Source organism: Periplaneta americana, chromosome 12 (genome assembly GCF_040183065.1).
Source record: "Periplaneta americana isolate PAMFEO1 chromosome 12, P.americana_PAMFEO1_priV1, whole genome shotgun sequence".
Taxonomy (NCBI): Eukaryota; Metazoa; Arthropoda; class Insecta; order Blattodea; family Blattidae; genus Periplaneta; species Periplaneta americana.
In genome coordinates, this window is record NC_091128.1 from 79,114,442 (window position 1) to 79,126,697 (window position 12,256).

General features: G+C 36.2%; 1 protein-coding gene across 2 annotated transcripts in view; it reads left to right on the forward strand.

The window, feature by feature from the left end:
- The window catches only part of LOC138710594 (very long chain fatty acid elongase 7-like), a 42,944-nt gene that overhangs the window by 14,579 nt on the left and 16,109 nt on the right, over nucleotides 1-12,256 (forward strand). For both annotated transcript variants that reach the window (XM_069841589.1, XM_069841590.1), the window contains exons 2-3: nucleotides 3,927-4,117; nucleotides 8,083-8,163. In XM_069841589.1, coding sequence (XP_069697690.1) covers nucleotides 3,927-4,117; nucleotides 8,083-8,163 — 272 coding nt within the window. The remainder of the gene's footprint in view (nucleotides 1-3,926; nucleotides 4,118-8,082; nucleotides 8,164-12,256) is intronic.

Sequence of the window (12,256 nt, forward strand, 5' to 3'; positions counted from 1 at the left end):
AACTCAATTCTTAATTGATTATGGGTAAGCTCTTGAATCTCAAGAGAAACAACTTTTCCAACAGCGCAACATAATCCGTTTGTCTCATTACTCCATTTATTTTTGTACTGAATTTATTGCATAGTTTATTCATTTTACCTATTTGAACACAATTCAAATGAGCATAACGATTATTTGAACCATAAAGGAATACTAAGCTAACATACTATTACTGCATACTAAATCAATACATTCTCGTTGGTTAATTCTCTGAGAACGTTCAGCGCTGTTTCCTCTTTCTCGAAGCTTGGTATTTAGCGAGATGAGGCCTGGTGAGTTTGAACTCTGTTAACGGCAAGTCGATCAAAGTGTTCGATGCTAGTTTTCCTTGATCGAGGCACTTAAATGATTGCATAGTTAGTTCGTAAACGAATCTCCTGTATCTTCCTCACACTTATTGAATCTCCTAAATTTGTTTTGCCTTGAGTCAGAAGTGTTTCGGGGTAACTGAGACTTTAGTTTTGGCATTTTGAAGTACGTACTATATAAAATTAATAAACCTGTCTACCCAAAGTTAAGGGTTAGAAACTTTTTCGGAGAATGCTACCCGAAATTATTAATGTCCAACTTATACTTATCCACTAAAATGAACGAAGCACAAATCGAATTCAAAGCCCCACACGCACTATTGCTTGTCTAGAAGGAGTCGGAGCCTGGATGGTTGTGGCTAATCCCAAACTCCGATCTTCACCCCACTGTGTACAAGTCCTTGTATTACCGATCACTTATGGCTTATAATTAACAGTATATATCGCAGTCATAACAATCTCATACAATACCACATAAAATTACTAATTATATAATGAAACTAGGACATTTGGTCCAGGGAACATCCGTTTCTGGTAAAAGGATAAATCGTTTAACTTGTTTATTAATTGAAATTTTATTTAGATAATGAAATTACGATATTTTGGTCCTGAGAGCACACATTTGGTGCATGGATAATTCCTTTAACCCGTTTAATTGTTATGACATGGACATAATTAAAATAGGATCATTTGCTTCAGAGAACATCCCTTTTTGATGCCAGAATAACATTTCTCTAAATTAGTCTTAATACATCCTTTAATAAATAACTTCAAACTATTATCAAAATAGCGTAGATTGTGTACGAAGATATTTTTTGGTTGGCTTCACACTGCGTAATTTTTACATAAATAAAAACAAATGAAAATGGAACATGGTACATAAATATTATTTTAAGAAACACAGGAAACAAATATGGGTAAATGATGAGCACATAAACGTCATTTCGTGACACCTTGTAAAGTGACTCAGCTCCAGTGAGCTCAATATAAACATATTAGATGAAATCCTGCGAACAGCAATAAATAAAAAATCTTCAGCCTGCCTGGTATTTCTTGACCTTAGCAGAGTCTGTCATACATTGGACACACTCATCTAATAAATACGATTGATAATTCTGTCTTACCACAAGCCGCAAAAGATCAACTTGCGTATAGATATCACCACACAAATACTAACAGGCAATGAATACACAAGAAAAATGAGCTTAAACTGTGGTTTAATGCAGGGAGACTGTATTTAACCTCTTCTATTCAATTGGGGCATAAACCACTTACTTAAAGAATTGACAGAAAGGAATGCATCTAACTACGGTTTCCATTTCACCCCAGAAACTGACTCCCTCACAATTCTCTGCTTTGCCGATGATATTGTAATTGTCGGGAAGGATAAAGAAGCTCCTTCCATTCTTGTTATGAATGCAATATTACTATTGCAAGAAATAGGTTAAATATCAATACAGGAAAATCGAGCGCCATCATTATCAGCAATGGAAAACTTGATAAAGTTGACTGTTATGGATGATATTTATAGTGTCGGTGTAGAAAAGAAAAATTATATTACAATTTGAGTCAACAACTTATCAGATGGGTACAAAAACAAGTTTTGTTGCAATAATCACATTATAATTCTTGGTTAAATTTCCACAAATATTTTCGATTTTATAAGAAATTACTACTACAACAAACATATTGACTAACAGTTTTACCCACGTTTATTAACAACGAAGGGACTCCAGTGTATTCAACAATAATTTCGTTCAACCTCTGTCTAATGTTATTTTTCTGCACTTAAATACCATTGAAATTAACTATTGGCTCACAATTTCACAAAATAATCAAACAGAAGTACTTTTAAAACTCAAAATCGCTGCTTTACAGAAACGCCAGCATGATCCAACTGATGTACAAAACACAAGAATGGTGTGGAGTAGTGTTACCAACGATCACAAAGAGAAGAACAGTTTCCACGGACACCACAGGAGCTAAAAAAACCCTTCCAGTTACTAATATTATAAATGCCCATATTTGCCTTAGTTCCCCTATAGCTTTACTACTGCATATCTTTGCATAGAAGTAGCCTACGTGTAGGTGTGAGAGAAATGAAACGAGATTTTGTATACAACACATCACGACACTACAGATTCAATGAAATCACGCAGACAAGAATAGGGCGATGATATGAGAAGTGTGGTATGTATGTGGTGGCTACATCGTAAGCAGTCCAAATTTCTTAGGAAGACCATGTCGATTAACGAGCTGCTGAGTGTCGTACGCGCCGTGGTCGAGACGAGCTCAGGATCAAACGTGTCGCTCATGAAGTCACGATAGGAGGACATTCCGCTTCTGGATACATCTATGCTGAAATCGCCAATGAGCATGATGGGCATGTCGTAAAAATACGAGGAGAACAAGGGAAATAAAGGAATAAAGAGGAATACAATGAGGACAAGGGAATACAATGACGACAAATGGAGTACAAGAAGAACTTGTGTACGACAAGGCGAAAAAGTGAATGACAAACAGAAGAAGAGAAACGCAAGGAGAACAAGAAAAATACTAAAAGAACAATGGGAATTCAAGGAGAACAAGGGAAATGTAAGGACTTGGGTACGATAAGGGAAAGAAAGGAAAGACACTGAGAAAAAGGAAATGACAAGCAGAAACAGGGAACGACAAGGAGAACAAAGGTAACACAAGGAGAACAGGAAGAATATAAGGGCAAGGGTAATACAATGATAATGGGAATAAAGGGGTACAAGAGAATATGTCACTTAAAAGTTACCAGTCATACTTCGAGAGATAAAAGATATAGTTCTATATGAACAATTTTTAACTAATTATCTATTCTTGGGTCCACCGTTGTGGCTGAGGAGTTAGAGAGTCTAACTCCGAACCCAGCGGTCCCGGGTTCGACTCCCGGTCAGGACGAGTTGCCTGGATGAGGTTTTTTTCGGGTTTTTCCCCTCACTCCAATGGATGAATATCAGTTAACTTTATCAGGGGATTGGAACCCCACTCATCTTCGCCGCTTCCTTTCCTCCCCCATCATCCTTTCCTCATCATCCCGTTTCTGGTTTTTCAGATCACTCTAAGGGCGGCCTCCCGAAGCTGCTGAATCTCTCGATAGGCCTCCGTGTAATGTAGTTAAGCGACGTTGGATGACTTCTGCAATGGCACCCGAGGCGGACCTACTCATGGGAGTTTCGCCTCGGACCGACAGGGGGGCCTTGGGGGAATTTGCCGAAGCAGGAATGGTATATGGATTCTGTCGGCTGTACTGTAGGGACAGGTTGTTAAGAGAGTTATGTGGTTAGGGCGATGCGCGTAGTGGATCTGTGGCACGCAGCTCACTCCATATCGAGGGTTAGCGCAATAGATCTCAACAGGTCGCATTGGGGGCCATCCGTGCCCCCCCCTCAGTTAAATTCCATTCCATTCCATTCCATTCCATCTATGCTTGAGCTCAAAATGAAATACAGAAATGTAGAAATAAATTACTAAACCACTTACAGAATATTGTAAATGTGATTATAAAGTAAGACGTTTAATAAATTTAATAAATTATTTATTTTCTTGCAGACAGAAGGAGTGACGACTGGCTTCTCATGGGCTCCGTCTGGTACCCCATCACGATAATCCTATTATATTTATATGTGGTGAAAGTTGTGGGCCCCCGATTTATGAAGGAGAGGCCAGCCTACAACCTGGACAAAATCATTGCCTTGTACAATATTGTACAAATATGGGCCTGCTTCGACCTCTTCATAAGGGTCAGTGGAACTAGTTAGTGTCAATATAAGGGTAAATTTCAGAAATATTTCATCCCCAAGTTCCAAACGAATATTTCGTAACTCTTGTTATTCTCTCTTTTCCATCAATTCTGCTACCCTTCAGCGAAACTTCCCTACTTCCTATTCTTTTCCTCCCATCATCTCCTACTCATACTCCTCGCAACACTTAATTTTTCCCACTTCCTCTTTCTAAAGTACACCCTATCTTCTAATAATTTCGCAACTCCAGATGCATTAGCATCTGCATCCCCTTGTTCTATTATTTCCTTTCTTCTTACCCTCTTGTTACTCTTTTCCTCTTCCACTAACAATCCTATTGAGTTTCTTTAGCGTTTCCTTCTCCGTCTCTACATCTTCCCTGTCGTCATTCTTCTGTTATTCCCGAGACTATCTTCATTTTATTACTTTCTCCTTCTAATCATCCTGTTACTGACAAAATATAATCTTTTGCTTCTCTTTTCTTCAACAATTGTCTGTGACAGCCTTGCTCTCGTAATATCATCTCCTCTCCGCGTAATGGTATTGTCTCTTCCACCCCCTTCTGTTTCTCCAAATTATAATCCCCCTAATGCCCCATCTTGTTCTAATCCTATTCATTCCTTTTCCTCCTAATCGTCCTGTGCCCACATCGTTTTCAATCTTCCTGTCGTCTTCTCTCCTATACCTTTTATTGCTCCTCTCCTCTCTTCATCTACTACTTCTATTGTTCCATTCTTCGGCTAATCCTGATTCTCCAGTTGTGACTTCTGATAATCTTTCTATTTTTCCAGTTTCTGCTAACCTCCCATTGCCCTCTTTCACAACTAGTCTTTCCGTCGACCCATTCTCGTGCTGACTCTTCCCGTTGTTCCCTTCTCCGCTGATCCTTCCGTTGTTCCCTTCTCCGCTGATCCTTCCGTTGTTCCCTTCTCCGCTGATCCTTCCGTTGTTCCCTTCTCCACTGATCCTTCCGTTGTTCCCTTCTCCGCTGATCCTTCCGTTGTTCCCTTCTCCGCTGATCCTTCCGTTGTTCCCTTCTCCGCTGATCCTTCCGTTGTTCCCTTCTCCGCTGATTCTTCCGTTGTTCCCTTCTCCGCTGATCCTTCCCTTGTTCCCTTCGTCTGGCGATACTTTCGCTGCTCCCTTCGTGTGCTAATCTTTCCGCTGCTGATTTCTCCGTTGCTACCTTTTTCTACTAACTCTTCTGGTACCTCTTCTGCTGATCATCGTATTATTTCTTTCTTTTGCTAGCTAATACTCATGATGCTATGGTCTTTTTCTATTTAACGTAATATTTCTTCCTTATTATAATCATTCTGTTAATTCTTTCTTCTTCAATCTGTCTGTTGGTTCGCCCTTCTTCAAACCTCGCGTTAATCCTTTTTTCAATTTATGTTGTCTTTCGCTTTCAAACTTTCTGCTATTCCGTTCTTCTTCAAAATTTGTATTCCTTCATTTTCTTCTCTCGCATATTCCTAGGACTTCATATTTCTTCATTTTCATTTTCTACTCTTTCCATCTCTTAATTCTGCAGTGCTTGGGAAAAGTGACATAAGTCAGTTTCCACAAACCTTTCTTGATAATTTATTGACAACTTACACTGGTTTATGTCGATTTGATTTTTTTTTCTGTATGAATTATTGTAATGGAAGGAATACCTATGTATTTTTTTTCCAAGCGAACAGATGTTCCGTAAGTTGTCAATAAACTATCAAAAAAGGTTTGTGGAAACTGACTTGTGTCACTTTTCCCGAGCACTACAGAATTTTCTTATTAACTCTCACACATCCATTCCCTTCCACTACCTCCTTTTACAAATGCATTGTACCAACCTTCGTGCTATTACTCACCCTCCATCTGCCATCTACTTTCATCCCTTCCTTCTCCTGTAACTCATTTGCTCTCAGTAAGCTATTACTGAAAGTATTTTCTTTTTCCATTCCCTTTTTTTCTAATCTATTCCTCTCCTACTTATACTCCTATTCCTTTTTCCTTCGTGTCCTCTTTATATTCTGTTCTCCTTCTACATTCCTCTTCTCCCTTGTTGCACCTCAAATTTTCTTTATTTTTAATCTATCTTCCTGACTCCTTTCTTTTCTTTTCCCAGTCTATTCTATAGCCTACTCTTTTCTTCTTCACTTACTCTCTTCTAGTCTTGTGAGTGCCACACATTATTTTAGTCAACTACAATTCCTGTAACACAATTTCTTAGTACTATTATCTGTGCATTTTGAACTGGCGGATCAAGGTCACTTAAAAACGCACAAACCACGCAAGAGGCACTGAACTGAAAACTATGAATTGAAGCAGTGGTAATTCCGGCTGTCCCAGCTGACTTTAGTTGAGGAGAATTGTCCAGGATTGGGGTAAGCACACGTGGCAAATGCAGTTCATTGCTTTACCTTGAGCCGCCAGTCCGAAATGCACAGATAATAGTATCAGGTACCGCAAGATAGGAAGTTTCCTGATAAGCGCGTGCGCACTCAACTTCCTTCCTCCGAGGGAACGTTCCTAAACTGAAGGTGCTGTGCACAAATTGCAAAATTCTTACTTAATAGATATTAAATACTTGTGAGAGGAAATATGCACTATTTACAACATGTCTACTGCATATTTAGATTAGTCATACACTCATCCGTTTAGCAGTATTGTTTTCATGTTGCATAGAAGCAAGGTCGTGAGTTTCAATTCTTGTTACATCATCGCATTGTCTCCTGTCATCAGTGTGATGTCTTAGTTATATATAACGGAAATGCAACTCCTTGCTTATTGTTTATTACAGGATATGCAACAAGTGTCGAAGCGGGGCGGATGTGGACTTTCGGAAAATGCTTCTCGAAGGCCAAGACGGCATATGATATGATATGATATGATATGATATGATATGATATGATATGATATGATATGATATGATATGATATGATATGATATGATATGATATGATATGATATGATACGATATGATATATGAAATGATATATTTATTCCACAAGCTTACATTGGTCGTGATGGCCCTTCACATTTCTGCCTACAGTGCCATCACTCCCTTGGATACATAGTCTGCTTACGCTTTTTTAAACATCCGGCTATTACGTATAAATTACCCTAATCACTTTCTCATCACGAAGACCGCATATAAAATAAATTATAGAGCGATGCGATTTATATGAATTGGAAATGAGTCTGACAAAAAATAATCAAAATTATATATCCCAATTTCAATGGGCAAATTTTCTTCCAATTTCGTTACGTAACATCTAATTCGTCATTCAAACTAAGAGTTATATAAAGAGTGTTTCCGTAACTTTGTTTCAAACTTCTAAGACTAGTAAAGGGTGTTGTAAGGAGTAATTTGAAACATACGGCTGATGAATTATGGTCTCTCAGTTCATTTCACGTAAGGAATAAATAATTTCTATGAAGAATGGACTCCCCACTGGATTTCTTTCTATTGTATTGTTTACGAGATAGCAGTAGACACTAAACAAAAATTGTTGCAAGAGTAAAATTGTAATTGCATGAGACTTTATTCAAACACCACCAATAATGTTAGAGAAATTGTGAGACAACTCCTGGATCCAAGTTGGAGTCCGCCATTTGAATACCTTCTTTAGAAATACAATATAGAGTGTATAACATTATGGGTAAAACAGTATAATAAGCCGTGTGTAATAAAATCATTAAATAATAAAATTTATGAACACTTAGTTACAAGTTTTTTCAAACTTAAATTTCGACCAAAATTACGCAAATGACATAGGCTAAGAGTTCTCTCCTTTCCGGTAATATGATTACAACTAGTAGAATTAATGTTTGTATTATTTTATGTCACTAGACTTGAGTTCCTTATTTAAAATTTCTTGCTATGACACCATTTACCAGTCTTGGAAATTTGGCACGATATTACGGAAACACTCTGTATAAATTTAAATTAAATAATGTTAAAAATGTCTCCTCTGTTCTCAGGCTTACACGTTAGGATGGGGTTTGAGTCTGCGCCTATTCTGTGAACCTGTGGATTATTCAAACTCGCCACAAGCCTTATTGGTAAGTATATATTTAAGTTTCTGATAATATAGGAGAGAAATGTCGTTCAGTGTTTTATATTACAAAGTAAAAATGTTAGTTAATAATTACTGCCTAAATAAAACAGACAATACAGGAATTTCATGTTGAATTTCATGTTGAAGATATACCGATAAGCTGTCACAATTTGACTATAATTATGTGTGTATATACCGCCTTTGCTTATCATACAATATGAATGAATTAATTAATCATATTTTTCTCATTAACGTTTTCGGTACGTAACTTGTACCATCTTCAGATGTTTGTATATGATGCTAATTGTTAACCAAGCCTGTGGGTGCATGTATCTGGACTTAAATGTTCGGTGTTTTTGTGCATGCTGTGCGATGTCGGTGGAGTGTTGTCATGATTACACAAATGATCACCTTAACTCTTATATACTATTTGCTGGTACCACACTTTATCAAACTTAAATTAAAATGTTTCAATCATTATTTAAAAAACACTATATAAAACACTGTTTAAAAACACTGTTTAAAACTATTTAAAAGCACTTAGTTTTACATCACTTTGACTATGTGAAGTATGTGATCACTTATTATGTGGTGTTTGCTGGTTTGAAGTTAAATGAGGCACTTGTGGTGATCTTGTTTAGCGTTGAGTTGGACGCAATATCGTAACATGACTATGTTTTCTAAAAGTGATGTTGAGACACTTCTATTAAGTTGATGGCATATGTGATATTATAACAGAATGAAGATTGTCAGGTCCGTGGCTTTAGTATCGCCTGGCGTGTCTGTAACAATATGATTAAGTATTAATTTATGAAATTGGGAATGTTTGTAATTAAATTGGAAATTCCTTTTACTGGTATTGGTATGGTTAACTGCTTGGGTAATGTCTATTATGTAAGAAAAGTAACTTACAGTTTTAACGTGTATTGATCTGCTCGTGCTTGATGCTAGGCTGATACTAGAGCGATGGACTTGCTCACAGTATTTTAGTTAGTTATATTGTCTGTTTCCGGAAGTAGAGGGGGTGTCGGTGAAATCTGTGTGTGTGATTGTTTGGGCGGGAATAGTTTGAATAAATTGAAGAGTGGGTTATTTATGTTGGCTATTTGTTCATTTAGTAGGGGTTTTCCTGAATTGTGTTCTTTTATAATATGAAATTGTTCCGCCGTTTCTATTGTGGGGTCGTTTGTGATTTTTAGTATTTTCAGAGTGTCATTAATATTTGCGAGTTCGTGGTTTTCATCTATAAGTTGTTGTGCAAATTTAGATCTGTTTCTATTATAAACGAAATCAGAGGTATGTTCCCGAAATCTTATTTTAAAGTTGCGCCGGGTCTGTCCTATATATGTTTTGGTGCAATTTTTGCAGTTTAACTGGTATATGCCGCTGTTTAGGAGGGGTTCATTGTGGTTGGTATTATTGGGAATTATATTGTTTAGTTTGTTGTTGGTACGAGGGGCTATGTTAATATTTTGTTTTTTAAAAAAGTTGCTAAGTTTGTTTGAAATCTTGCCGTAATATGTTAAACTATGCCATTGTTTTTTGTTTTGTGTTTTCTCAGGCTGTAATGTTGTGAATTCTTTTTTGTGTAGTTTTGTTTTTCTCTTTTGTATTAAGTTGTTAATTAGTTGGTTTTCGTATCCATTTTCAGAGGCTATTTGCTTTATATAATTAAGTTCTTTATTGTAATTATCTCTATTTAGCGGTGTTGTGAGTAATCTATCAATGAGGAAACGAAATTTGCTAATTTTATGTGTGATTGGATGTATTGAATGTTTTTTATAGCATGTGTGGTTGTTGTTTCTTTCCTGTATATGTTGAATGTAATTGTTGGGGTTGTTATTGTTATATTTAAATCTAGAAAATTAAGGCTATTGTTATTGCTTTGTTCAAGGGTGAATTTTATGTTTTGATGCCATTTGTTAAATTCTTCTAGTATTTGACTATCTTTGTTTTGGGTGTTTTCGTATATTATTATTGTATCGTCAACATATCTTGCGTATGTGCTGAAATTGAACTTATTATTTAAATTATTTATGTGTTTGTTTTCAAGTTCTTGTAGAAATATGTTAGCTAAATATCCAGATAAGGGGTCACCCATGGCTAATCCAGTTGATTGAATGTATATTTTATTATCAAATTTGAAATAATTCTGTTTTAGGGATGTTTTTAGTAAATGGGTGATTTGTTGAATTATATTGTTATCTAATTGGGCTTCGTTCAGTTTTTGAATAATTATGTTAATGGTTTCATCTATTGGTATGTTGGTATATAAATTTGTAACATCCAGTGAAAGTATTTTGGTGTTGCTCGTGGTTTTTGAGTTTTTGGAGTTTTTTTATTATTTGTTTTGTGTTGGTGATGGTATATTGGTTGTCTAGAATGATATTATTACTTAAGAATTTGTGTAAATATTTATTAACTTTGTAATTTGGGGCTTATCTGCAATTCACTATTGGTCTCATTGTCATTTCTTTTTTATGTGTTTTAGGTAGAGTTTTTAAATTAGGTGCTTTGGGGTTCTTCATGATAAGGTTTAGGGTTTTGTTTTTTGGTATGAAGTCAGGTGCATTTTTTATGGCGGTTTTTATTTGTTTTTGATAAGTTTCTGTGGGGTCTGATTTAACTTCTGTGATCTGGTTGCTGGTGAAAAATGCGTTGGTTTTATCTATGTATTCGGTTTTGTTCATCAAGACTACTGCGTCATTTTTGTCTGCTTTTATGTGTAGAATGTTGTTGTCTTTTAGTTTTTGTTTTAATTGTTTTAGTTCTTTATGTTGGTTTTTGGCTATTTTGAACTCTTTTTTAGTGTTTGGGCTTTTTACATATTTTTCTATTATTTTAGCGGTGCTGTATTGTAGGAATTCTTTGTTTTCGTGTTCGCTATTCTGTATGATATGTTGGGTTTCTATTGCTGCATTTTCTATTACTTTTCGGATATTATTTGGTGGATAGTTGTGTTTGTATCCGTTGTTTAGGATGTTTACTTCTTGGTTGTTTAATTTGAGGTTCGTTAAGTTTACTATCCTATTATTGAGTGTGGGATAGTTGGATTGTCGTTGTGATTGATATGGTTAACAATTAGCATCATATACAAACATCTGAAGATGGTACAAGTTACGTACCGAAAACGTTAATGAGAAAAATATGATTAATTAATTCATTCATATTGTATGATAAGCAAAGGCGGTATATACACACATAATTATAGACAATACAGGAATTAAAACGGTAATATTTTTTAGTTGGCTATTTAACGACGCTATATCAACTACTGGGTTATGTAGCGTCGATGGCATTGGTGATATCGAGATGATATTTGGCGAGATAAGGCCAAGGATTCGCCATAGATTATATTGCATTCGCCTTACGGTTGGGGAAAACTCGGAAAAACCAACCAGGAAATCAACCCAAGCGGGAATCGAACCCTCGCCCGAGTGCAACTCCGGATCGGCAGATATTATGCCTTGTGACTTCTGGCTCAAAGACAATCTGAAGTGTGTGGGTACTCTCGAGAATATGTCAACCGAGACTAGCTATACAAGGTGAATTTAAATTCAAACGACAAGCTGTCTTGACTAATAGGAGATATCATTTGAAGTGTTTTGAGGTACTAAAGAGAAAGAAAGTGTCCAAGAGAGAATCAGGTAACAAAATTACCTCTTGTAGAATGTAAACGTTCACACTCTGCCTCAACTCAGTCCACAACTGAAGACACTCTGTTTACAAATGAGTCGGTTAGAGTCATAACTCACTTGTTCCAAAAATGAAAATTTTCACAAATGAGGGAAAACATATTTGTAATACTTGGAGCCCATTTTCTTCACAATGAAGGTTAATAAATGAAAGAGCAACGATTAAAAACCACTATTCACATTTGTAACCGTATTTATTTATACATGAGTAAAAGTTATTTAGCTTTAAATTATGGATCATACGAGTTTTGACGACCTTTGGATCATGAGTGTTCTGAGAGTGCTCCGTTTGGAACATGTCAGTTTAGAAAGTGACCAGTTGAGATCATGTGGGATTCGACAGCAACAAATTAAAATATTACACAAGAACATTAATTCAAGCATATGTTAAAATTCAATGTA